General features: G+C 42.1%; 1 protein-coding gene and 1 non-coding gene across 3 annotated transcripts; both read right to left on the bottom strand.

The window, feature by feature from the left end:
- Positions 1-1,253: 1,253 nt before the first annotated feature.
- On the bottom strand, positions 1,254-24,994 carry PTCD3 (pentatricopeptide repeat domain 3). Of its 2 annotated transcripts, XM_067298358.1 has the most exons (24): positions 24,886-24,994; positions 23,633-23,682; positions 22,040-22,079; positions 20,520-20,565; positions 19,113-19,181; positions 17,697-17,801; positions 17,195-17,318; positions 15,810-15,928; positions 14,968-15,041; positions 14,413-14,500; positions 14,254-14,314; positions 13,888-13,970; positions 13,109-13,253; positions 11,964-12,014; positions 10,994-11,077; positions 8,760-8,788; positions 8,125-8,228; positions 6,796-6,874; positions 6,616-6,706; positions 6,036-6,121; positions 5,117-5,265; positions 4,220-4,261; positions 2,659-2,817; positions 1,254-1,893 (listed from the first exon to the last, which is right to left on the bottom strand). In XM_067298358.1, the coding sequence occupies exons 1-24, from the start codon at positions 24,987-24,989 to the stop codon at positions 1,824-1,826; spliced, it is 2,052 nt and encodes a 683-aa protein (XP_067154459.1). In that variant the 5' UTR covers positions 24,990-24,994; the 3' UTR covers positions 1,254-1,823. The 2 variants fall into 2 exon arrangements, with proteins under 2 accessions (XP_067154459.1, XP_067154460.1); XM_067298359.1 differs by lacking the exons at positions 1,254-1,893; positions 5,117-5,265 and having other exon boundaries at positions 2,730-2,817.
- Positions 14,035-14,177, bottom strand: LOC136992291 (small nucleolar RNA SNORD94). Its single transcript, XR_010884484.1, has one exon. It is a non-coding gene; the product is annotated as a small nucleolar RNA SNORD94 (small nucleolar RNA).
- Positions 24,995-25,083: the final 89 nt, after the last annotated feature.

The raw sequence follows: 25,083 nt of genomic DNA, 5'->3' as shown, positions 1-25,083 counted from the left end.
CCCATCTTACCAAGAGGGCTTGTGATCCAACCAAAATAATGTTTGTAACCTCTCAGTAATGATTTGCCACTTTGTCAGCTGAATAAAACAAGATTTCAACCACTTTCTCCTGCTGTTCAGTTTCCTGTTTAAAATAAACTATGGATGACAGCTGGTAGTATTACAACAGCCTTTCTCAGTGACCTGAGGAAGACTAAACTTTTTATCTCTATACCCATCCTATTTTCAAGGAGTAAGAATTCATTAATGGGATCAAGGGTCTGTTTGTTAATTTGTACAATGGCTGTAAAACATCCATGTATGAGTACAGGTTTAAGTAGACATAACTTAAAATAGCGTCAGAGCAACACATTTAGCTGGGTTTAACAAAACCTAAAGTGCTCCCTGCAGCAATTACGTACTAACTCGTGGCTTGGCCTACCTTCTGTTGTTAAGTACCTAGCAATACTCCTGTTTTAAACCATTGGTACAGTGAAGCAAGGAGCATAAATTAGTCTGTGGGGGAAAAAAAAATGCACGTGATGATTGATAGTCCTCTATTGTTCATTTTCTAACCCTAACCTGCAGTAACAACGCACACATTTACTTGCTGGAGCAAAGTGCCTTCAAAACAGCTTAACTGCGAGTCCTTAGTGTAATGTGAGGAACACTTTAGTTTTAGCCTTTAAGCTGCAGTTTGTTCAACCTGCAGCAGCTGCTGTTTCCCAAGCTCATTAAGCCCTCTGCTGTGTCCCACAGTGGTGAGCTCTCACTTGCTGTGCTGCAGCATTATGCACATCAAGGTGTTTTTTTCCACAAATAAATAGAATCAGATTAAAAGACTCATAAGCATGGCAGTGAAGTGGTAAACTCCCTCCACTGGAACATGGTTTAAGCCACAGCTGAAGGAACACAACTTCCCTGGCACTTTCAGCTAAACTACCTCAAAAAAGCCTTCAAGAGCCTTTGAGGAGCTCAGAACAGAGGCAGAACACTGCCGTAAGGGCTAGTTAACTGCAAGGCAGAGAAAGGACCAGGGCAGGCATCTGTCTTCCTTGACAGTCCCCTCAGTACATTTATTGGTGCATTCTGCATGAACTTTATGTATCCTCTCATGGACAGCAGCAAGACTTTCTATAATCAACAGTTTTAGCTAAGGACTTATGAGATGCAGTCTCCAGCTGTACAGAGGCTAATGAAATTATTTCTATCAATCACAGCTTTAAACTCTACAGGCCAAAGCCTGTTCCAAAACACCCAAAAGGTGGGGCAGGTTCTGTAGGTCCACCAAGGAAGAACACCACAGGTGATTTAATACTTCATTACTTGCAGTGTTTATGTACAGAGTAAGCTTATACTTAAGTAGTTCATGAAAGCGTGACAACAGGAAAGGAATTCAACCCAGAGCAGGTTTAAGCCACAGGAATTGTGATCTTGCCCAAGCTGTCAAGCACCTGCACCTGCTGAGCAGCCTCCAGAAAGCAGCCGTCTGCACTGGAGCTCCCCAGGCCTTCAGCCAAGCTGTTCCACCAGGCCTCAGCTGCTCAGCAGCAGCTAGTTCTTGCAGGCAGTGATTCAGAAGATACCACTCTGGTGTATCCCATGTTTGTGGTGGAAGTTTTTGAGGACATTTAACAAGACAGCTCCCAGGGTGCTCTGATGAGGACCTCATACTCTTGCCAAGTAGTTCCCATATCATAATGGCATGAAGTGCTGTAGCACAGGTAGGAAACGGAGAGTTGCAGCATCTCTCCAAAGCAATCCAGTTCACTTCACAACGCAGCATCCTGGAGTCAAAGCGGTAGCCGCTCCCAATTTCTCCAAAGGGAAAGCAGGAGGGGCAGCTAATCGCGGTCACTATCGCTGTCGCTATCGCTGCTGTCGCTATCCGACTGGATACTCTCCAATGTGTTCCTGTAGATGTAAAACAATTCAGTAAAGATCAGTGACCTGTTGCAACCTTTTGCTTGAAACAAGCTATCCAAAACACAGGGCAGACCTCTCCAAAGAGAACATTAGGAGCTGTCTGATGCCTACCATTCTCAAAGGACAGGCTCCGCCAGCATTTGGTAGGAGTACGTCCATCTTCCTCCCAAAAAGCAGACTACTGCAGTTGCCCAGAAACTGGTGGGTCAACTGTCAAGATTGCTGGAACTTCTGTTTATTCATTCCCTTGGACCAGACCAGTGGCTCCCAAACTATGGTCCCTCAAGGCTATGGCCCGTGGTCTGAGTTTGACTGCATCAGCTCAGCAACAAACTGCCTGGCCCGATGTACTGATGGTTGACCGTGATCCTCAGAACCTGCAAACCATCTATACCATTTCCCTGCTTTTCCTAGCCTGAAATACGCACTATGTTTGAAGTGGCCAAACGCAGGCAGCAAAACATTCCGGAAAGAAAGGTAAAATCCGAGCGCTGGATATAACTACCACCAAAAGGGAAGGTTAGCTTCCCTCCCAGGTGGGATATGGATACAGTGTGGGATCAAACACTGAGGGATTTTTGCAAGTGAACTGAACCAGAGCGATTGTCAACACAGAGGTGCACCACTTAACAGACGTGGACCATTTGGAAAGCCAATTTTGTCCTTGGCAGAAAAGCCTTCATGAAGGAACTATGATCCGACACCCTGTCTGCAATACCCCTTCAAGCAACACTATTAAGTACTCCAACTTACTTCTGCTTTTCAGAGAGTTCAAATTCCTGCTCTGTTCTGCTTTTAAACTTCAGAGTTGAAGGAAGACCAAAGGAGGCTGCCAGCTTTACCAGCTTAATTGCCTCATCCGGGCAGTTGGTTTTTTTGGCACAGTTCAAGAACTCATCCATCACTTGGTCACTGCAAGAGAAAAGCAAGCATTACTGTTCCACAGCGCCCCAAGCAGGGTGGCCATTAACTTACAGCAGGCGCTTCAGAGAGGGAAAGGAGGTGACAGATTTTCAGATCACTCAGAATCAGGCCAATTCAGCTCATACCAGAGCGGCTGGGAATTTTACCTCAGCCTTTGCTACTCTAACCAAAGGCACCACCTCTGCTCCCCTGCACAGAGACAGGGCCCTGCTCCAAATAACGATCTTACCTTTGCAGCAGCCTAAATAACCTTCCCTTCTTTACAGTCCCGGCACGAGGCCCTGCCCCTCTTTCATGGGGCTGGCAGAAGTAAAGGAGCAACGAGAGCAGTGCCTCTAAATCCAAGGCAGGCGTGTCACTGCTGGAGGCTACTGCACTGCCTGGGCGCTGGGAGCTGCTGACAGTTGGCTCTGCTCTGCCAGCTCCATTTCACGTCAAAGTGCTTCGACAGCTGCTGGAGATGCCTGTCTTGCCTTCAGGCAGGGAAACAAGCGTTTGCTGCGAGGAACATGGTGGAGAAGCGAAAGCAGGGGACTTCTCAACCAGAAGAGCCTTCTGATGAGGTAACAGCAGGGAAACTGCTTCCTTTCCCCTCGCATTCATAACCCACAGCAGCCATGGACTATCAGCTACGCTGAGATTTCAGAAGGAGGATTCTTCTCCTTTCCCTGTTCCCCAAATTGAGACAGGGGCTCCGATGTGGCTTGGCAGCATCAATGCTTCCTTGGGCCACACTAACAAAAGTCTGCAGAAAAGGCCAAGCACAAAGTACCATTAAGAAGCTGCCTTCAGCACCAGACATCTGAACTGGTGCAGTCAGCCACACAGAAGTAATGAGTCTTGGCAAAACCCCATCTCCAACGCCACACTCAAGGACTACATAAGCACCAAACAGACACATTCTTCTTGCATAGAAATTGTTTTCTACTTTAAATAGAGCATTTCTCACTGGAAAAATCCAGAGATGAGGTAACTCTTGTAGTCTGAGAGGGTGGCATGTACAGTTTAGGATTTAACTTGATAAACTTATCTTCAGAAATCCAGATACCTCTGAAGCACCTATGCTTGGTTAACAGCATATTAGAATTTTTTTTTGAGCATAAGGGGTGAACACATATGTTCAAGGGTGCCGCTTAGACCGATTTCTAATACAGAGTTAATCAGTGACACTGTTTGTCCATGTTCCAGAGTTTCTTTCAATGGCATCTCAAGGATCAACCACTTAAACCATCCTTTGCATCTTCATCATGTTTGGGATGCAGAAAGATCTCAGAACATTAGTATCAGTTGATGGACAAACGCATACAGATGCACACTCAGGACATAACAGTAAGATATGGACGACTTATTGTTTACTCAGTATGTGAAATCAGAACCTTAATGTACTCACGTGGGGATCCTGTTGATTTGCTGGAAATGCTCCATCATGTTCCTGTTCAATAGAGGGGGGAAAAAAAAAAGGCAGGTATTAAATCTCCTGTATAAACACCTGCTGGAACACCTGCAAGCTCTATTTAATGAGGTGATCTTCCCACAGATTTGGAACAGATCCCTTGCCATCCATATTCTCACAGCTGCAGTATACACCTGTTAAGATACTGTGTTAAGCTATTCAGTAATTTCTACTACAGAAAAATCAAAAAGTGTAGCTGGTGACAACTTTAATTTAAAATCTCACATATTTTTAGGGAGGTACTTGCCACTTCTTTGTTCCAAATGAATCAGTGTAAAGAGATTATCTGTATTTAATGGAAAATGGCTCACAACCCAAAATTGGGGGCTGGGTATTTCAATCAGTATTCTGAATTGAAAGCATGTAGGACAGAAAATTCTAGCTTCAAATTCTAAAAAGTTCTAAAAAACCACTTTTCTTTATAGCGTTAATTAATGTTAACTCTAATTAAAAGTTTAATTAAACTCTGATTAAACTCTTAAGGATTTTCAATTCTGAAGAGCTCTAAAAATTAGAAATTAGGAAGTTCTAGGAAATCAGCAGCACTTAAAGTGATAATCAACCCCTGCCTTGCCCAAAGCAGGTGTATGATGCTCTAAGCCAGTTGCTACATTTATTTCTAAACCATTTTATACAACAGGCAGCTGTAACTTGGTGCCAAGAATGAACAGCAAAATTAAGAACCCCTCCCCATGACATTCCCAGCAGGATTTACTCCCTGCTGTTGTCTGCACTAGTGTCCCAAAGCAATCACTCATTAGCTTCTGATTTTTGTGATTACGTCTTGAATTACAGCGTTAGCAAGACAAGAGCTCACGAAAGCCACAGGCGTACCAAGCATCCTGGGTTCTCCCAGCCCTGGAGAACAACACGACGACATGGCCCAGTGCGCTGCCTGTCCACTCTAATGGGGCCTGGTCCCTCCCGGATTGCTCGTGGGCAGCTTTAATATCTTCAGCACATTTGGCAAATGCCAGCTGAGTCTGTAAAAGATTATGCTGTTAATGCCAAAACCTCTAGGATCAAGGTATCCTTTTCAGTGACATTCCTCCAACATCCTCCTACAGATACTACAGGTCTGGTAAGTGCCACCAGCAGGATCTGCACTGGCTAGTTTGCCTACGTGTCGGTTAATCATCATTGGCCAAACCAAGAAGGAATACCACCAGATGATACCTTTACAGGAGGTTCCTCTCAAGCTTTTGGAATAAGGTAAACTTTTGCCTTTGCGTGATTTAAATTTCTGAATTAACAGTGGTTGCTCCTGGCAGAAAAGTCTCTCTCCTCTGTCAGGAGGACTGTCCCCGCTAGGCAAGCTCCAAGACCACTTTGGTGGAAAAGCTGCGTTCAGAGACCTCTGCAGCGTACACAAGCCTTAACCCTCCTCAGTTTGAGGAGCCAGTTACTGCAATGACATTTGTGGCAAAATCCCTGAATTTTGCACTCTGCATTCCCGATGATGTGCTAAGCTCTGGCTGAGCAGCCCTTGTGGCTGGGCTGGATTCCTTCTCAAACTCCCGGTTTGTAAGGAATTCTCTTCTTGTGTTAATTTGAGGTTTCTCTATCGATTGAAGACAGTAAAGAGCAGACCTGCATAGGCTCACATAAACCTGCGTATCTGTATTGGTATATGCACACCAACTGGGAGAACACTGCAAAAGTGACCAAGGACAATAACACAGCACCTAAACTCTGCGTGTATGCCGCTCAGAAATGCAGAATGCTCTACTCAATTCTCACTGGGCCTCCTTACCTCTTCAGGGTGCTCCTCCCTGCTCATCAAAGACAAAAGCTCCTCCAGCAGATCTTGTTTCCTACTAAATCCCAACTGTTTGATATCTGCTTAGAGAAAGACAGCAGTTAGTAGGATATTTTCTGCATGCTAAAGCCTTTAGCTGCATTTTTGTCTCCCCTTCTGAAGATGCAAAAAAGTAGGCAATGAATTTAAATGAGTTAAACCTGGGCTGCTGATTAAGGTACTACTCTCCAGTAAGCGCTCAGTTTTCCAAGAGATAAATATTAACCATCACACAGCCATGATTTATCTGACTGTCTGTACCTCCAGCAAAAATGTCAATTCTGCCTTTCTCTAGTACTTTTTCCACCACCCCACTACAGAATAATGTCCCTCACACCAAAATATCTTATCACGGCAATTCTGTGGTGGCACTGGGAAGCTTCCAGTGGCAGGTTTACATTTTGAAGACTGGAGCACAGTTACCCACGTTGTCACAGGTCCAATGACAAGCATTGCTTCCACCTCCCTCCCACTTCAAGTTCATCGTGACTTTTATCAAGCAAATTGCCCAGGTAGCCACATGGCTATCACTAACCTTCCCAGACTGAAGGGATCACTTCCAAGTGGTTGGCTGCATCCAGTGCTTGAAGGAGGTCAAACATACTTCTAGTACTTGGATAGAAGAGCTGATGAAGACAGTGACTTTAGTCTACTATAACTGTACTACTTCTCCATACTAAAGCTTTAAAGCTTGCTTACGCTAAGACACACTTACCGAAGGGGTCATTTCTTTGTACCATTTCAAGACAACATCTATTTGTTCCATCATACACAGCAGTGAAAAAAATTTTGACCTACAGGAGGACAAAAAGTACTAATTAGTAACAATTAGATCAGCTGAACCATACAGAAGCACCAGCAAATCATGGTGTTCTAATCAGGTTTGTATTACAGGTCATGAAAATCCCACTTTACTACTGCAATACCTAATACAATTAAAAAAGCAGCAGTATTTTTGATGAAAAAAAACTTACTGCTAACACTAGGTAACTGGCAGGATTAGTTAAAAGTAGGCCACTGCCTTTTACAGTTTCTACAAAACGCAATCTCTCTGCCTGACACCGGGTTTGAGGTATCTGAACCCCTCTTGAACACAGCTGAAGGTTAAGTAAGAACTGAAGTGAACTGAATTAACCTGGGTACTTGCCCGAGTTCACAATACAAGCTTGGAACCTTGAGCCAATAAATGGAATAGGAAAAACAACTTTTCTATACCAAGAAATTAATTTGCCTTGATTTATTTACCTGTAAGATGAAGTCAGATCATATGAATCACCCCACCTCAAACTGCACCTTATTTTGAGGATACTATTTTTCCACGAATTTATCAGAGCACCTCTAGTTCCACTGCTCTAATAGGCTCTTCTTCAAATCAGGTCAGTGCCAGTCCAAGCAGTTAATTACGCTCTGTGACTGCAGTATTTAACAACATTGGTGAAGATGCTTCAGACGGCATGATTACATTGTCAAAGGGTGGAATTACTTGGGAGTTTGGTGCCTAAATACATCTGTTGTCCTGCAAGCTATTCTCTACAACACCATGCAGACAGCCAGGTTTGACCTGTATTCTGTTTCAGGATAAACGGTTAGGCGGTAACACTAAGTGGACAACAGGATTGTGGAAAATACAACTGGCTGGATAAGGATTAAGCTAGACTGAGGCAGTGAAAGGGCTGGGTTACAGACTTCTGTTCCTTCCCTGCTCTCTTGGCAGCAGAACACTCTCCTACAATGCAAGAGGGACCTCTAAAGAGGCATAATTTTAAATACTGAGTTTGATGGTCATCTACGATCTGTTTTACACACTCAGCCTTCTGACATTTATGAACTTCACCTAACTTCACATACTCCAAGACACTTCATTTCAGTTTGGGAAAGGCCATAACTGTTCTTCAGAGGGACTTTGTCATTTAATTCCTAAATTGCACATATAGCAGCTAGCTGATGTTCAACAAAGCATCCTACCGCTCAATGTTCAAATCCTACTTTGTATTCAAATTGACAACAATACACAGACACTGAATGTAAGCTGCACTTCACTTACCAGTAGGCATTTAACCGATCCATGTCTAAGAATTTCCAGTTGTCTCCCTTCTCCATTGACTTGTTTAATCTATAGGCAAGCTTGATATCCTTAAGATCACAGCACTGGAATAAACCAGTCAGATTTTAAAGCTACCAAATATAACACTCAATACATCCTTCTTAGACTCAGCTTCACGAACATACGAAGCTGAAAGCAAACAGTTTTAACAACAGGGTGCAATTCAGTGCAATGACTGACTAGGCATTTTCTTTAGTTGAGACATAAATGTGTAATTGTCTCAGTGGGCAAAATTAAGAGCTGCTCTCCAAACTCAACAGACAGCCTCGGCGACAGAGAGCGTCAGACAGCTGCAGTGTGACTGGCAAGCAGATGGTAGGGCACGAAAGACGGGGACTTGTGCAGCTGTCAGATGCACACATCGCAGGCACACAGGTTAGCAGTTTAGCAGGTAACAAGGAAAGAACAGCAGACTAAGGGAGAGAAGTTATAGGAGGTGACCAAGGCAGGTGAAATAGGAAAAGATACCAAGAGCTGAGCTTTTTATGACAGGTTGAAAAACTCACAGGCAGTTCTGAAATAGATGGAGGACTCAAAGGAATAATTCATTCTGATTGCAGGCAACAGGTACTTACCGCTTGCATAGCAGTGGGAAAAAAGTTGGCTGAAAGGGAAAAAGTGCAGTCTGTTAGTTTCCAGCTCCAAAGGAGACAAATAGCAGCTCAATAACCCAGCCTGCCAGGGGACAGACAAGACATCTTCAGTTAGAAAGCAGATTGGTAGCTAAGCTGACAATGTAGCAGGGATCTTGATTTTATATTTAGAGACTTTGGCATGGTATGAGTTTTGCTAGCCAGTATTCTGGAGCCACTTAATATGGCTGTGCTTTTGGAAACAGATTTAAACGTATGATCTGTTTGAGTTTAGACTGTTTTACAAAAGCTACATTCACTTGTTTGACTCAAGAGAGCATTATTTTTTAAATCAGAAGGTTAAAAAGGGCAGCCAGCTTGCTCCCCTTCTCCATTAACTCTGGGAGAAGAGAATACATGCAACAAAGACAGGTATTCAGGCAGGTCACCCACCTCTTCAGTACACCCCAGAGATGTCCAAGAATGTGCAATTGCCCCCCGAAACAGATGCCTCCTTCCCATTTCATGAGGCTTTTACTCTGGTCTCTGTAACCAACATTTCAAAGCAGCAAGGAGACTGACGTTCCCTGATGAGGGAACCGGCAAAGCAAGCCACAGGGGAACAGGATGTACAAAAGAAACCATCTGCTCCATAGCTCATTTTATTTGTGCTGCAAGATTTTGGGAGTCTTTTTATATTTTTTAAAGGAAACTTAATAGCATTGGATGCTATCAGAGACTGAAGCAATGGCTCTCTGTGGGTAGCAAATGGGAGGAAAGACCTGTAAGGCAATTTACTTAAAACCTCTACGCACAATACACATACCCCTTGAAAGACTTAACTCTTTAACCTAACACTTTAGAGCTGGAGAAGATATTACTGTGTTATTCGAGTGGTTAGTGTATACTCCAGCTACAGCTTACAGAATCCTCTGAGCCAAGGAAAGGCATCACAGAGAACATAGAGGTTTCTGAAGGTAAGAGTCAGTTCACATACAGCTAACCACAATACACAAGGAAAAACAAGCCTCAATTTTGTTCAAAGTGTCAAGCTGAATTCAGCAACAGCAGTCATCAAGAGCATGAGAAGGATCCCACTTTGAGCAAGAGTAGAGAATGTGTACATCTTGTTTAGACAAAGTGGTTCACATCTAGTCTTATGTGAGCAATCTCTCTCTCTCTCTCTCCTTTTTTTGCATTGTGTGGAAAAGCTCATTCGGTTCCCATGATTTAGGCAAGGTCTGTATCCCTGTGCCCATCATCACTGCCTTTGCTGAATAGTGATATTTCTGTGAAGAGTCTGAAGGAGCTGAACATGTATCGTCATTGTCTACATTTCTGGCAGGAGTTTAGAGCAAGAAACAGTACTAACGAGCATAGCAAAACAGAAGCAAACAAAAGAGGTGTACAGCAGTCTGACTACTTCCGGACTCCTTCTGAAGGACAAAAAATCGTTTGTAGGATAACCTAACGTGCTACTTAAACATAACGTCTCTTAATCTACACTTGTCCTTTAAATGGCCAAACAGCAGATCAACTCTTCACTTGTTTCTTGAAGCATGCACTGTAACAGCTTCTTCATCCTATCACGTGTAAATCTATCAGGAGCTAGAGTGCCTTCAGGCACTCTGTTAACACCACGTCGCACACAGCACAGCTGCACACTCTTTGCCACACTTGCCTTCTGACTGAAGCTGCAGCTACTTCTGTATGTACAAAAGGCTTATGTACATCCTAGGGCACAGAGTGGACATACAGAGGGGAGCAAGAGCCCAGGAGACATGTGGGATATTCAGAATCTTCCCCTCCTACAGATCCAAGATTGATTTCTGGAATACAGTTTTCCATAAAGTTTCATTTCATGTAATTTTCTGAAAAGGATTAGAAAGTACTAGGACAGTAAATTGCATCATACTGCAATCTCTTCACCAGAGATGTATCATCTCACTGAAGCTGCTAGCAGATGCTTTTCCTTAAAATAGTCTCATGAACAGCTTCATGTTTTTTACTGCATGGAACACACATTCACATGGCGACTGCTCATACTTCCCACACAGAAGCCAACGTGCCGATGCATAGCACACCTTCCAGGCACTGGTTCTTTGTCTCCAAAAATTATCAGAAGGGGCTGATGTAAGCAAGCTGCATGCATTCTCTCTGGCTGGCAGAACTACTTGAAATTACCTAAGTAGCTTTTTCATTCATGCTTAAAAAAAAAAAAAGCAGGTTGTCAGTACCGTCATCTGGGTCCTGGGGAGTGAAACTCCTCTTTTCAACTTCTTCTAGTATCTCAGCGATGATGGTTGATGGTTGAAGCTCAACTGTGGGACAAACAGACAGGCAACATCATATCTCAGCTGCGCTACGTGCTTCATTCAGTAAAGAACCCCAGTCTGTAAATACACTATGGAAATGGAAACAAGCCCTGCAAACAGGTGTCAAGATTCTCCTCTCTCCGTCCCTGCTTGTAGGGCTCAAACGCAGCTGCCATTTTATTAGCACTAAAAGCTGCCCTACTATTGCCAGATTTCTACACCATGACAGGACAGATTCAGAAATATTCAAGCACATTCTAGCTAGGAACACAACAGGCCAGGAAGCTTGTCTATTAGGAGGTGGCACTGGAAAAAGCAGTAAGATTTAGAAAAAGCAAAATGAGACTCCAGAGCAGCTCTTTCACATGTGTTATAGCACAAGGACCGCAGTTATGACACTACTCTGTCTATTCTCCTCCCATGCCTAAGGATTTCTGGCTAACAGACTCGCAAGATTTGGGCTCCCACCTTTCCCCACAACAATATTTCAAGATAGCTCCAAATCACAGAACAGTTCCCCAAAAGGCAGAATCTCTCTACAGTTTCTTCCCTCTGAGTGGGAGAGGCTATGAAATCACATGTGTAGTAGTCAGACTACAGCATTTGCTCTTCAACTATATCAATTTGAGGCCACAAATGGGAAGGAAATAGGTTTTCTTTCCAGTTCCACCAGTCCTCAAAGCACAAGGACTCTTCTTTCTCTGTAAGGGGTTAGGATCTTCTGCAGCTTTTTCTTCACTCAGGTAGAATCAGACAGCACAGATTGGGATTGCACACATAAGAAGTTGTCTTTAAAGTCACGTATCAACTGCTTTCACCCATAACATTTGGGAAACACTTAAAACAAAAGGTAAACAGGACACATTTACAGACGGGTTCATATTGCACATACCAGATCTATAAAATATATGGAGAAGATGCTCATATGTTGCAAGGCTAGGCTCTGAAAAGAAAAAACATTGAAGTTACTTTGACATACTTGGCTGAGCTTTATGCCTGAGCTCTACTGCACTGTCTTCAGCACTTCCAGTTAGACAAGTGCATAATTTATTCCACCATCTCTCTCAGCTTCCACCCAACTGCTGGACCAGAGCTCACACACACATTATAACCGGGAGAGATGACTCCTGAGGGCAGACCATCAGCTGGGATATCATATTGCTATGGGGCAAGCAGCCAGGCTCCTGCGCTTTAAATTAACAGCATAAATATTTCATAACTAGTTTTCCACTCTGCTCAAGAACAGACCTCTAGTATATCAGCATGCACATTACTAGGACAAAGCGCTCTCTACAACACATAAAACCAATAGTGCAGATATTCCCTATCTCTGCAATAGTCAGTTGACATCATCAAAAATCATCACTTAAAGCAGCAAAAGCTTTTTTTCCTGTACAGATGTAGATATATAACCCTGAACTCAACTGGGTGGCTTGTGAACTATTATCTCCTTGATTTACAGGAAGCTAGCTGACTCAGCTGCCTGCTGCGATTATATATTCACATTATTCACTATTCCTGCTACAGCAGCACAAGAAGAGTAAGAGAGGCCAGGACCTACTACTCCACTGCATACACACCTGTCCTTGAATAGCCAGATGTAATTACAGGTAACAATCTAATGATATACAAGATCATAACTTAAGACTAAAGAGCCTTAATACCACAGATTTCAAAGTGGTATCCGTAAAACTTCAGAGCGTTTTTAGCGTCAAAATGCTTCATTATTTGACCTAAGTGGCTTAATGCATCCCCTGTATTATAATTAGTAATAAACACTGAATGAAGATTCTGAAGACTATGATTTAATTTGAAATTCAGTGGCACTGGTTTGCTGAGGGGCCACAGCTTAGTTATTACAGCTTTCATTCTTCCATTTTCTCGCAACAGGAGGCAAATAGTAAAGCCAAGAACACAGTGGCAAATGCTTATATTTCTTCCCTAGAACTAGGAGCCACTGTGTTTGCTGCTGAACTCTCTTAAATTAGCTATTCTGGAATTGGCACTGGAATATAACAGCCATTCTGTTTCTCTTACCTATATCAAGTGCATTCATTTCCTGTATTACCGATAAAGATACACCTCTGCCTACGCCACCACATCTTCTCAGAGTCTTCAGTACAGCATTAAAAGTTAGCACATTTGGTTGCACTTCCTGTTGAACCATGTGATTCAGGAAGTCCTTAAACAAACAAAAATATTCCAAACCCTTAGTACTTCACATACTTCACATGTTATGGACCACAGCATTTCCCCAATCTTACCCTTCTCCTCCCCTGCAAGTGAATGACTGTGCCTCAACTGATCGTTTAGTAAAGGGAGTACTATCTCATCTTTAATTAAGCTAACCAAGAAATAGGACTACACAATTAAATCACTTCAGCAGATCCTGAAGATCTGTATCTAGCATACCAAGAAGATTTTTAAATTCACCAATTTTCTTCCCTGACGTTATCTCATTGGAACTGGAACCTCTAATGCTATCCCCCCAAACTCCATTTCCATCACAACACCTTCAATTACAATTCAGAGAAGAGTTTTTAATCTAGAAACGTTTTTTTCATCTCCCCACCTAACTTCCCAGTCATTTTCTGGCTGGACAGTTCTTGGATCAGCTGTGTTCTTAAAAGGCACATTATTTTGCATGGGCACAGGTTTGATTTGGCACATTTTCCCCTCTTTCTCAGTAGTTAGTTTGTATGTTTAAATTGGCGTACTTCCTTTGCAGAGTGGTTTAAATTAGTACCTTCTAGGAAGCTCTTGTTTTTAGCATTAGTCTTGTAACAGCTGCAAACTTCTGCCCTCTGCCTCCTTACCTTGACTAATGCCCATCTTTCTGCGAACTTCTCCTTCAGATATGGGACTGCTCTAATCAGTGCATTGAAAGTGTGCACATCAGCTGGAAAATTTAAGATAATTCATTTTAATTGATAACTACATTCTGCAGAAAAGTTTGTTCTAACATGGCTCAGTTTCTGGCGAAGTTCTCATGCAAACCTGTTTCCAGCGAGCCAGCCACATGCCAGCTGCACTGAAATAAGCAGTTTGCATTCAGCTCCCATGATCTAGCTGAGGTCCGTACCCCTGCGCCAATCATCATTGCCATGAAATGAATATATATGTACCCTAAAACTGGTTTCTGCTACATAGAAGACCACAAATCAAAACCAAGAGACACGTACCCTTGTGCCTTTCATTCAGCAAGTCTGTGTACATGTCATAGGCTTTAGCAGGAGCCCCATGCTGGAAAAAATAAATGAACAAAAACATTGACAATCTCTATGCCTATGTGAGATTTCACAAGCTGAAAAAGGCCTCCCAGCCTTGAAGGATAATTTTACCTTCACCATCCCACGGATCATTGTGCAATAGGAGTGTGCATTCCTCTCCGGCATTATCTTAAATATCCTTTCAGCGTTGCTGTTCTCCCTAGAATCAAGAAACAGGTTGCATGTCAAAGAACTCAGTAAAAGACACCTTTAGGAAAAGAATTCAACATACAGAACAAAATAATGGGCTATACTCCTAAGGACTGACATTCAAACATATTACTCCTGACACGTGGAGTGATTCTGTAATCATTTACTAGATTTCCATCACCACTTTAAAAGATTAGTGAATACAGGTGTATTTAACAAGCAGTATCTGTAAATATGTCATCTGATTTTGCAAATTCAATACAAAGAAAAAAAATTTTTTGAGTAACAAGGAATACTTCCAAGATAGAAGTAAGAAAAGTAAGTTTGTTATCTATAAAGTTTGCTATAGAGGGATCTGCATCTCCTCTAGAAAGTTTTTTGTTTGTAGGTTGACAAAAAATCTTTAAATCTGTTTTATAATAACAATGCACGCGCACAGCCCGCTGAATACAGGAACATCGGAAGCATTTTCTATACCTCCATCTAAAGCCAGATGAGTTCAAAGATTTTTGGAACTGCCTCTTTGGACTTCTCTGCTCTGAAGTATTCTCCTGAAAAAATTTTTGTGGAAATGAGCTTCTCAGAATTCAAAGTTATGATTCAACATCAAATTATGTGATCTGCTGAACAGAAGTTCAGCAGCAATTTATACGCTACCAAAGGCAGTTTTGTATGAATTATGTTAAAATGATTTCTATTACAATGTTCAGGAAGCAAAAATTAGGTAAGAAAACTGTTTATGTTAAACACACCTAAATATACATTGTTTATTAAGCATACTAACAAGACAAATTATATATGCATGATTTTTTGTGGAGTTAGTGGGAATCACTGCACTGTATCACATGATCTATAAAACTATCCCTGGGTAAATTGTTGAGGGAGAAAGAGGTACTGTGTAAGGTATCTACTGCTCTACTTGATCAACTGATATTCCAAGGTCACACAGGGAACCTCCCGCCCTCATTAAGACTCAGTTATTAGGGTTCAAACAGGAGGAAAATAAACTAGCTGAACTACACTAGAGGTACTAGAAGTCTTCTTTGCAGGTGAACTACAAAAACATGACTGCCAGTGGGATACAGCTATTTAAACACAGTTCAGCAGAACTGGCTGGGTTCCAGCTGTTAAGTTCAGCTTTAGTGAAACTACATTTGCTAGCAGATCAGACACAGGACTTTTATAATTGCAATAAGCATTCCTTCAAGATATAGCATCTGACCCATCTCACCCCATCTTCCAGGCAGCCACAGTACAATCTCATCTCAATACACTCCTACACTACTTAGGACAGAAATAAGAGAATAGGTTTTTCATACCTCTGGTTCTTCCAAATCTCCTTTTTGTTCATTCTGTTTTTCCTGAGCAGATTCTCCATCTCCATAGAAGCATAACAAATCTAAAAGACTGTTTGTGGTCTCCAGAGATACAGGACTACCTATAAAAAATGAGGATGCACAACAGTTGCAGAGAAAGTAAAGAATATGCTATTAATTCTACAGGATGTTGGAACACTTTTGGACACCAAATTACGCCACTTTGCTCTCTTCTGACATAAAAGTGTTCTCTAGCAAATTTGTAACAACTGCATGTGAAATCAACACTTTCAGAAACCCAGTCACATTAGAAGGCACTTTTAACACTGAACTAGACCACCCGTTTTCCACTGATGCCACCTAGAGAACTGGAAAGGGTGGAGCTTTGCTGATCAAGTGGTAGAGGGGAGTGGCAGCTGGCAACCAAGAGCAATAAATAACCAAAGCCTAAGTCAACAACTAAAATTTCAAGTGCTTTTCATAACTACTCACAGAATACAACCTGTTGTGAAGACTACTAGGTGATTCACTTTCCTATGAAATGTATTTAAACCCAACAAGTGAAGACAATGATTTGATGGAATCTTCTTGCTTCCATCTGCTAAGGGATATGAGAAGGTCTCAGCTTCCCAGTGATCTTCCTCCTTCAGAGGCTCTGTCAGTTAAGAGTTTTCTACTGCTTCCTCCTTATTCACCCATGACCGAGATAAGATCCAGATTAAGGAGGAAATCGTAACGACTCATTTACTGAGGGCAGGTTCACAGAAGGGGCACTCAGCTGGTGGGCTATGCTGTTCCTTACAGCAGTAAAGTGCTTGGTACAGAGGTAGCTTATACCAGCCAATATGTTACTGCATGAGGGCCTTTGCTGGCAGAATATTACTCAACCACACTGCATCCACTCTTGACAGGTCTTGCTTTGCCCTTTCACTAATTCTTCCACTTTGGAAGAAAAAAAATCAATACCATACCATCCACAGCTTCATCAGCAAAACTCTTTGTTTTCCATATTACCAAAGTGACGTGACAGACCAGCAATGGATCGGGAGCACCTAACAATTCTGGAGAACCAGTTCACCAGAACAGAGCCAGCAGTGAAAGCCAGCAACATAATCACGTAATTGCCTCCGTACAAGGCCTAGGTCTCCATACGCGCTATGGATGTAGTTACACTGAGCAGGGAGGAATTCCACTGTTCAGCATGGGTTAAACTAAGTGCCCTCACAGACAAATTCAAGCAGACAAACTGAGTGTCAACCCATGCACCGGTCCCCTCTATAGTTCTAATTCAAGGTGACTAACTCACATTAGGCTATGACAGCTAACAAATCATTTTTGGCACAACGTAAGTGGAGCTCCAGCTCAAGATCTAGCAACTGAGCGCATACCTGCTTGTAGGAGCTGATCAAAGAGGTCCACAGAAGCTTTCACTCCTCTGAGGTGGATACGCTCTTTGAGAGCTGCCTCGCTCACTCCTTCAATCTGAGGTGTGAGATTCTCAGGCATCAAACACTGAAAGCAAAGAGCACAAGTTAAACAGATGTTCAAGCCTTCTCACAGCTAAAACACTAGCCAAATATGGTTTATTCTTCACCCAATAATACGCTGCTTTGATGATCTCCTGACCCTCCCAGCCTAAAACAGTAGTCATTTTGGTGATAAAGGAACACACATCCTGATCTCCCATTTTTACAAAGAGCCTGAGATGATAAATTCCTAAGCCAAAATGTTCACTTCAGAAACACCATAAAAATATAACACTTCTTTCATAGCTGCCTGCAAAACAGTTAGCAAAATTATCCTTCTACATTAGTTTTGAGCCCAGTCTTACAAGTCATTTCGCTACCTGACAAAGCACAGAAAGGATGAAAATGAAAAGCAAAATCTTACTGGTATGTTAGGCTCTGAAGTAGTCTTGTCAAAATATTGAGGAAATTCCTTAATAATGTATTTGGCAGCGCTTCTCCCAGACTCCTTCGACAATGAAAGTAGACGCTGCATAGGAAAGAGAGAGAACAACAGTTCGACGAAGAAACATGCAATTAAAGTTGAATGAGACTGAAAACAAGGAAAAAGCTTCTGTAACATTGAATATTCTGAGGAGATCAAATTTAACTCATTCTTCCTCTTCAGTTCTTAGGAAGAACATATGGACGAGACAATGTTCCAGATAAACATTCAAGTATTTATGCCAATTTCTTTAAACGAGAATGCAATTTACTTCTCCGTTACAGAACTTCACCCCTTGACTTAGTCTCAGACACACATCTGAGATGTTGTACTACCACCACAAACTCAAAAGCTTTTCTCTTCAGAGGTACAGCATTAGGAAGTTTCTCTCCTTGTCTGTCATTTCTCAAGAGCATCATTAGCATCACCCAGTTCTCATTCCCTCCTTTTCCTCAAGTTCTTAAGTCAGACCCTCTTCCACAATTTCTTTTAAAACTCCTCACATTTGACAACTCTGTTCAGACTTCTCAGTAGCTTCATTCATCTCTAGTCTGCACAAGAACCGCTGAAGTTCTCTTCTCTCCTAACCATGTTGCTGATCTGGCACAACACATCTCAGCTCCCAGTCTTCTCTGGCTACACTCTAATTAACGTCACCTACAACACTTCTTTCCTGCCCTCCTTTTCAGTTCTGCTTTCTCCTGCCTCAGCTTCAGGCTCTTTAATCTCAGACAAAGAGAATATCAGGAGAAAATTCTTTTCCTTCTCTCCTTCTATTCTCATCTAAATACTACTAAATTACCAAACAGCTGTCCTGTGATAACATTAAAATTTCTGCACCTTGGTCAGGACAAATAACTAATAACATGTAGTTTATGTAGCAACATACATGTAAGTAGTGACCTTATGCATTCCAGTTCACAAACTTGAGTCAAATTTAACTAAATTGTAAGCATAAAATCTCAACACTTGCACCACAATATCTTCACATTCTGTATCCAAGGTATGTAAATAATAGCCTTAGTATGTTCAAAGCCTCACCTAAAGAATTACTGTTGGATTTATTTAACGGACTATGAATGCAGAGAAGCAGAATAACCAAATAGGTAAGCCCCGCAGGAATGTTAACAGAGCTGTGGCAGTTGGCAGCTCCCTACAGGGGCAGAAGAAAAAAGGATAATTTTGTATAATTTTTTTGTATCCAGAAAATCTTCACAATCATTATGAGTTAAGAAACACAGACAAAAAAATTCTGAATAGATATTTCATGTTATTTTGTAATTAAAACAACAATAGGCTAGAGTTCCCATAGTCTGGGGGGAGAAAGCTATCAAAGATCTGAAAGAAAATACTTACAGAATTGGCTGTATTTCTTGGCATAAGGAAAGGGTCATCCTGGAACATATAATGAGCAGCAGTAGGATCCTGCAGAAAGGAGAATCCAGGATTCAAAGGCTTATAGTTGTGTACACAGGCATGCTGTAGACCTATCACATTGCCCCATGCAATTTAAGGCACAACAAACAGTTCCACCATAACCATGACCTGATGCCCGTTTAAAAAACCAAACACTTGTTCAAAAGCGGGTAGTCTCTTTGGAAACAGTTTTAAGAGCGCTTCCTTTGCACACATATACATATGCAGGCTGACATAACGATCACAAAAGGGTCCTTACTATAACACGACAAGCAATGTGTGCCCTGCAAAGCAAATAGGGCCCCCAACTACCATAGTCTTGGGGGAGCGGAGGGAACTTGTGGGATCAGTTTCAATTTCCAGAATTCCCCACAGATATCTCTGCACATTGGTCTGCAATATTGTAAATCAAAAGCTAGTGGCAGTTCAACTCTTAACAAGTGTAAATGGCACACTAATTAGAAAGGTCAAGTTCTGTTTCTCTATACCTAAGAGTCATTTTACATCACAGCAAAGGGAAGGAGAAACTTTCAGATCAAAATAACATCCTGAGTTTGCTCTGCTCTGTGTAGAACGTCATGAAATCCAATCTTTCTTACTCATGCTGCATATTCAGACCTTCTTCCACCATCCTTTAATAGTTATTTGCCCCAGTACAGAGCCAGCACCACACAGTAATGCAAACTAAAAGCTCTGGATTACTCACTGTCATTAGTAAGATATACCTGATTGCCATTATAAAGATCTGAAGTAGTGTTTTTTCATGTGACTTAAATTAATCATAATATTAAAGATAAGGAAGATCATAATATTAAAGATAAGGAAGATCCACTGTGTTTTGAGGACTTAAGATGTTGGTAACTGGCAATTATGCAGATTTTTGATTACTTTGAGGTTCCAAGGCCAGTGGAAACTAGCGTTCTTTGAAAACTAAAATGATGTTAATTGAGACAAAGATCTTTTTCATTACCCTCAAAAGTCACAAAAGATAAATTCAAACTACAAGCATGGCACAGACTCATCTTGTATCAGTGGCCCAGCACTAAAGAATGGCACCATAGTATTTACAGCTGTTGGCCTGACAAGAACAGAGCCTGTCTGCTCCTTCAAGGCGTGAGTTCTAGACTGAGATTGGGCAGAAGCAGTCTGGACTGGGAAACTGGAGTGGTAAAGGAGCTTTGCAGACACAGCAAAGAGTGTTAAGCGAAAGTGAAACCCTGTACAATCTGATGTAAAAGTCCCGTTTTTCTTTTATGGTCAAGGCAGAAATCAATCCTTTCGAGTGACAGTCCAATGCATGAGATGGAAAACTCAACCTATTTCCATGATCTTAACAGAACTACTTACTCTGTTCACTGTAGAAGCCAGTGCTTGAAGAACCGCTAGCTTATCCCTAAAAGTAAAGGAGCTTTGATTAACATTGGGTTGCAGACTTTGAATCTTGTGTGTTACATTTCGTGCAGACCAATTAAGGGATTAAGACCAAGACTTTGAGGAAAACCCGAAAAATGTGCATGCTTCCGGTCATCACCACTGCCTTTGTTATGCAGTATCAAAGGAAGAATACAGGGCAGGGACAGAAAAGAATTCTCTCAGGGTCCCTAAAGACTATCCCATCTCTTAATGCCAGATGTAGTAGTCTCTCTTCAAGAGAAGTCTTGAATGAGAGCTAGATTTCGCCAGACTCCTGTGCCTGCACATCCTTAAGACTTTGGCTGTGTTTCAGGCAAACAGTGAACAGGCCTCTGAAAGTCTTGAGAACACAGTCATTTACCCAGGAGAAAAAAAAGAGACAAAGAATATTACATGACACCTCACACGGTCAGAATGTGTGAACGAAATAGCAGGCTACTATGTTAACACTGTAAATGGCTGTGAAAATTCCTGGTGAGTTAGTAACAAGAACAGAACCATGGACAGATCCTAAGAAATGCTGAGGAAAAATGAGCATAAATTTAAGCAAGCTATTTGTATAGCCCTAGTAGAATCAGACAACTGGATCACCTCATATGGATGGAACATACTTGGAAACTAAACACATGAAGGCAAACAAAACACAAAGTATTTTAGGAGGTAGTTATTTAGCATTTTTCCTCGAGCTAACACTCAGTACATATTAGTGTCCTGTTCTGGCAGACAGTAAATGAGTATAAATAAGAATACCGAAAGAGAAAATGCTAAGGCTTCAGGCTGAAGGTCGTCTTATTTTGGGTTTACTTGAAGACACCGTTTGGCTATAAATTTAATTTTTCTGTATAACCATTCGATTTCATCTTAAGCACTTTAGAACATTAGGACAATCCTAACAAAATCACTTTTGTTCAGCTGCGTTACTTCTAGGAAGGATTTTATTCAACAGGCCGTCAATGGCTGAGTTGACTTTGCCGAACAAAACATACCTACAGGTAGACAGTCAAACGAACTCATTTTTACAGATTTCTAGTGAATGGGATCTTTCGTGAAGAAACAGAACCATGTTTAAAACTGCAGTGCCTAAACTATTTTTAAAAGAATGGTCAGGAATGAAGGTATACATTGCATAGAAAGGAAGAGTTAAGAATAGTCCTAAAACTCCCATTCAGAGGTAAAACCACTAATGGGACACTAAATCCATGATTATGGCAACTTGAATTTTCTTTTTCAATTTGGCAATACATTGTCAAGTGAAATACTAATTATAAACAAGACAAATTCCACAGAGCACATCTGTTTTCCCTTACAGAAAACTCATTTGCAGTGGGTAGTAATGCAGGACTGTTTTTGGTACATCCCCATTCCAGTCTTATGCATAAACAGATTACATTTTGCTTTCTGACAATGAATTTTTTCCAGGTCAAGATATTTTCCAACAATAAACAAACACTTACCAGGTTTTCCTTCGTGGAAGCACAATTTCTTCTCGAGTAACTGTAAGAAACAAAATTAAAATCATTATTAGAAACCAACAAATATCCAAAGAAAACGTTATCTTAGCTTCATGAAAATCCCTCATTTAAGATAATATAGCTAAAAGTATTTATCAAGCATAGATTTTAAAATCACAGTCTGACGTAGACCACAATTTATTGCAATGTTAATAAAAAAAGGCTGATGGGAAGACTAGCAGCCCTGTGTCCAGATGGGGTCAGAGTCTGTGGCAAATAATCCTTTCTACATCAAAGAGATTGTACCCATTTACCCACCCAAGTTTCCTCAGTTATCCTTATTGCCAGATCTTCCAGCTTGAGCCCAAATCTTTTGCGCTTCCTCCCTTTACTACTCTTAGTCCCTTAGTTCAAAGTTCGTTGCCTCTGCCTGTTTGTTTTTTACAATTCAGCTTGCCTGAACACTTCTGCAACGCACCCTCCCAACTTCCTGCTCCTGCACCCTGACACCAACAGCTAACTTCTTTCAGTCACAAAAATCAGTCTTCTCAGCTTTACCACAAATAGAAAAAGGACACTGCAAAGAACAAGCTAGAAGTTGTCAGCAAAGCCTGTTAGTAAAGCCATTCACAGAGGACAGTGATAATTGAAATAAAGACACAGGGGGGGGAAAAAAACCCTACAGGACTACAGCAAGCACACCTCTGAGTGTACAGACCACTTAAAAGGAACGTGTGACCTTCTCTTTACAACCCCCAGATCCAGGGTCTGCAGAGGCACTTTTCCTATTGCCTCTGTATTGGTGCTTCCATGAGCTGTTACTGACTGGCAGTAACTTGTTTCCATGTGCAGCACTGCTCCAAACATCCCAGTTTATTCTTCCACAAAACTTACAGCAAAATTACAGTATGGGATACGGAACAGAAGCAAGAAAGTGCAAGAAACTGTCACGTGTTAAGGTGGGAAACTCCTTGCTACCAGAAGTTGTGGCTATCAAAAGTTTTTGCAGCTTCAAAGAGCAACTGGAAAACCCAAAACAACTTCCGTCAAGGCTACTAAATGCATAAAAACACCTCTGACTCAATAAGTACTTTGGCTACCAGCTGCTGGGGCTAAAACAGCATCTAGAAATACACTACACACATGTCCTATTTTTACACTTTGACAGACATCCGCTTCTCGCTGCTGTGGGCAACGGAATACCAGGTTAGGTGGATTTTTAGTCTGATTTGGTACAGTCATTCTTATAAAAGAGATTTCATAGGTTTAGTGAGGTGAGACTAGATGAGACAGAGATGAAGTCTTAATTTGCTGGAGAGTATCCTCACAAGAAAAGACAGCATGGCAGAAACCTAGTTAGAAGGAATAAGGATGGAGTCACATCTTCTCATACAGCTAAGCAAAGAACTGATGGTGAGGGTAACCAAGCAAGTTAAGCCAGGAAATCTCTGCACAAAAAGCAGGGAAGAAAAGAGAAGGGGGGGGGGAGGGGGGCGGGGAGAAGGGCATTCGATATCCTCTTTATCTCATCACGGGCTATACTGTGTGGAGATACAAAAGTAAACACATAAGAAACTAGTAATTAAAATATCATACCTTCTGAGTTTTCCACAGTCTTCTCTAAAGTCGTACTACTAGAAGAGTACCTACAAACCAAACAGAGTTTTGAATTTACAGTAGTAGCATTAACTCAAACCTTAACAGAGAAAGGTTACAGAAATGCTACACTGTGACCAGCTCCAGAGTATTATTATAAACCTCCTATTAGATGCTTCTCTTAAAAGCCTAATTTGTAGAGAAAAGGGATTATAGAAAAAGATCATACTACATAAAGCAAAGAGTTACAGATTTTGGGGGTATCATAGTTTTCAAAAATTACTGCATCCGAGAAAGAAAGTCCTGAATATAAATTAGAAAAACAATCAATTTTACTTTTTAGAGGCAGAGTGAAGTTTAAAGCAGCTGCTTTTCTTAAAGATTTTAGACAGCAGTAGTGTTTAAACAAACAAAAGACTCTGAGTCAGGAATAGTGAAACTAGACATATCTTTGCCTGGCCTTCCGCTTTCTAAAGAGCTGAAGAGAGCACACTGGCGTAACTGGAGCCGTGAAAGGCACACTCACTTAAACTTGCTTCTGCTGTGTACAGCAAAGCAGCTGCTTTGTACTCAGTTCAGATTCACGGGACACACCTCTAAGGCTCTCTTGCCATTGGCCAGCTTCTACTGCTTTTAACATAAATTAAAGCTTATATTAAAATACAATTTTGTTCATGGAGCAGTCTAACACTTCACCATAGGCAGGATCAAACCACATGTGGCATGAAGCCTGCTACAGCCCTGGTATTAGCACATGCTTCAACACTGATCTCGACCCTATGGGAGAAGCAGTTAACACATATTCACACCTGTGCGGTTTAAAGTCATACAATGCAGTTACTACTTCTTCTGTATTTCGAACCTATTTATCTTATAATTTATGATTTTGCTACCTCAAGTGGGAGCTACATTTTGCCTATAAGCAGTATTCGGAGCAGCAGGGTCCTTTCGCTCAAGGCATACCGCTCCCCCGACGTGCTTCTTCCCGAGATTCAGGGCTAGAAATCGTTTAACGGCTCAAAAGCCGACCCCCCCCCCACCCCCGGGGCTGCCCCTCTGCCCTTCCCGCCCTGCAACGGCCGCGCACGCGGGGAGCCGCCCGAGACCCCACTGCGCCTGCGCGCAGCACTTGGCCGACCCCACTGCGCCTGCGCGGCCCTTCGCGCCTCAATTCCACCCCCCAACAGCTTCCTCTAACGCTCCGCCGCCGCCGGGCCCGCGTTAGCTGCGCTGAGGGGAGCGGGGAGCCTTACCGGTTCTGCTCCCGTTTCCCGGCGCTGCCTGCCTGCAAGCACCACCGCCTGCTCAGCAAGCTCATCTGCTGCCAAGAGCTGCCGCCCAGCCGCCGCGCCGCCATGTCGGCGCTCGCGCAGTGCCCTGCCGGAAGGGGGGCGGTGCCACTGCTCCCGCGGGGGGGAGGCGCGGGGGGGAGCCGTCCCCCCGGCCTCCCC

This window comes from Apteryx mantelli, chromosome 5 (assembly GCF_036417845.1).
Source record: "Apteryx mantelli isolate bAptMan1 chromosome 5, bAptMan1.hap1, whole genome shotgun sequence".
Classification (NCBI taxonomy): Eukaryota; Metazoa; Chordata; class Aves; order Apterygiformes; family Apterygidae; genus Apteryx; species Apteryx mantelli.
The sequence above is the reverse complement of the archived record's forward strand: the minus strand, read 5'-3'. Positions and strand labels throughout refer to the sequence as shown.

Bases quoted from the DNA above. Each gene is read 5' to 3' on its own strand.
- PTCD3 (XM_067298358.1), bottom strand. From the start codon at position 24,989: ATGGCGGCGCGGCGGCTGGGCGGCAGCTCTTGGCAGCAGATGAGCTTG. The intron at 17,802-19,112 runs GTAAGTATTTTC...TTTCCTATGCAG, and splicing joins CAAGAAATACAGCCAATTCT to CGTCTACTTTCATTGTCGAA. The intron at 14,315-14,412 runs GTAAAATTATCC...TATTTTTTCCAG, and splicing joins TGATCCGTGGGATGGTGAAG to CATGGGGCTCCTGCTAAAGC.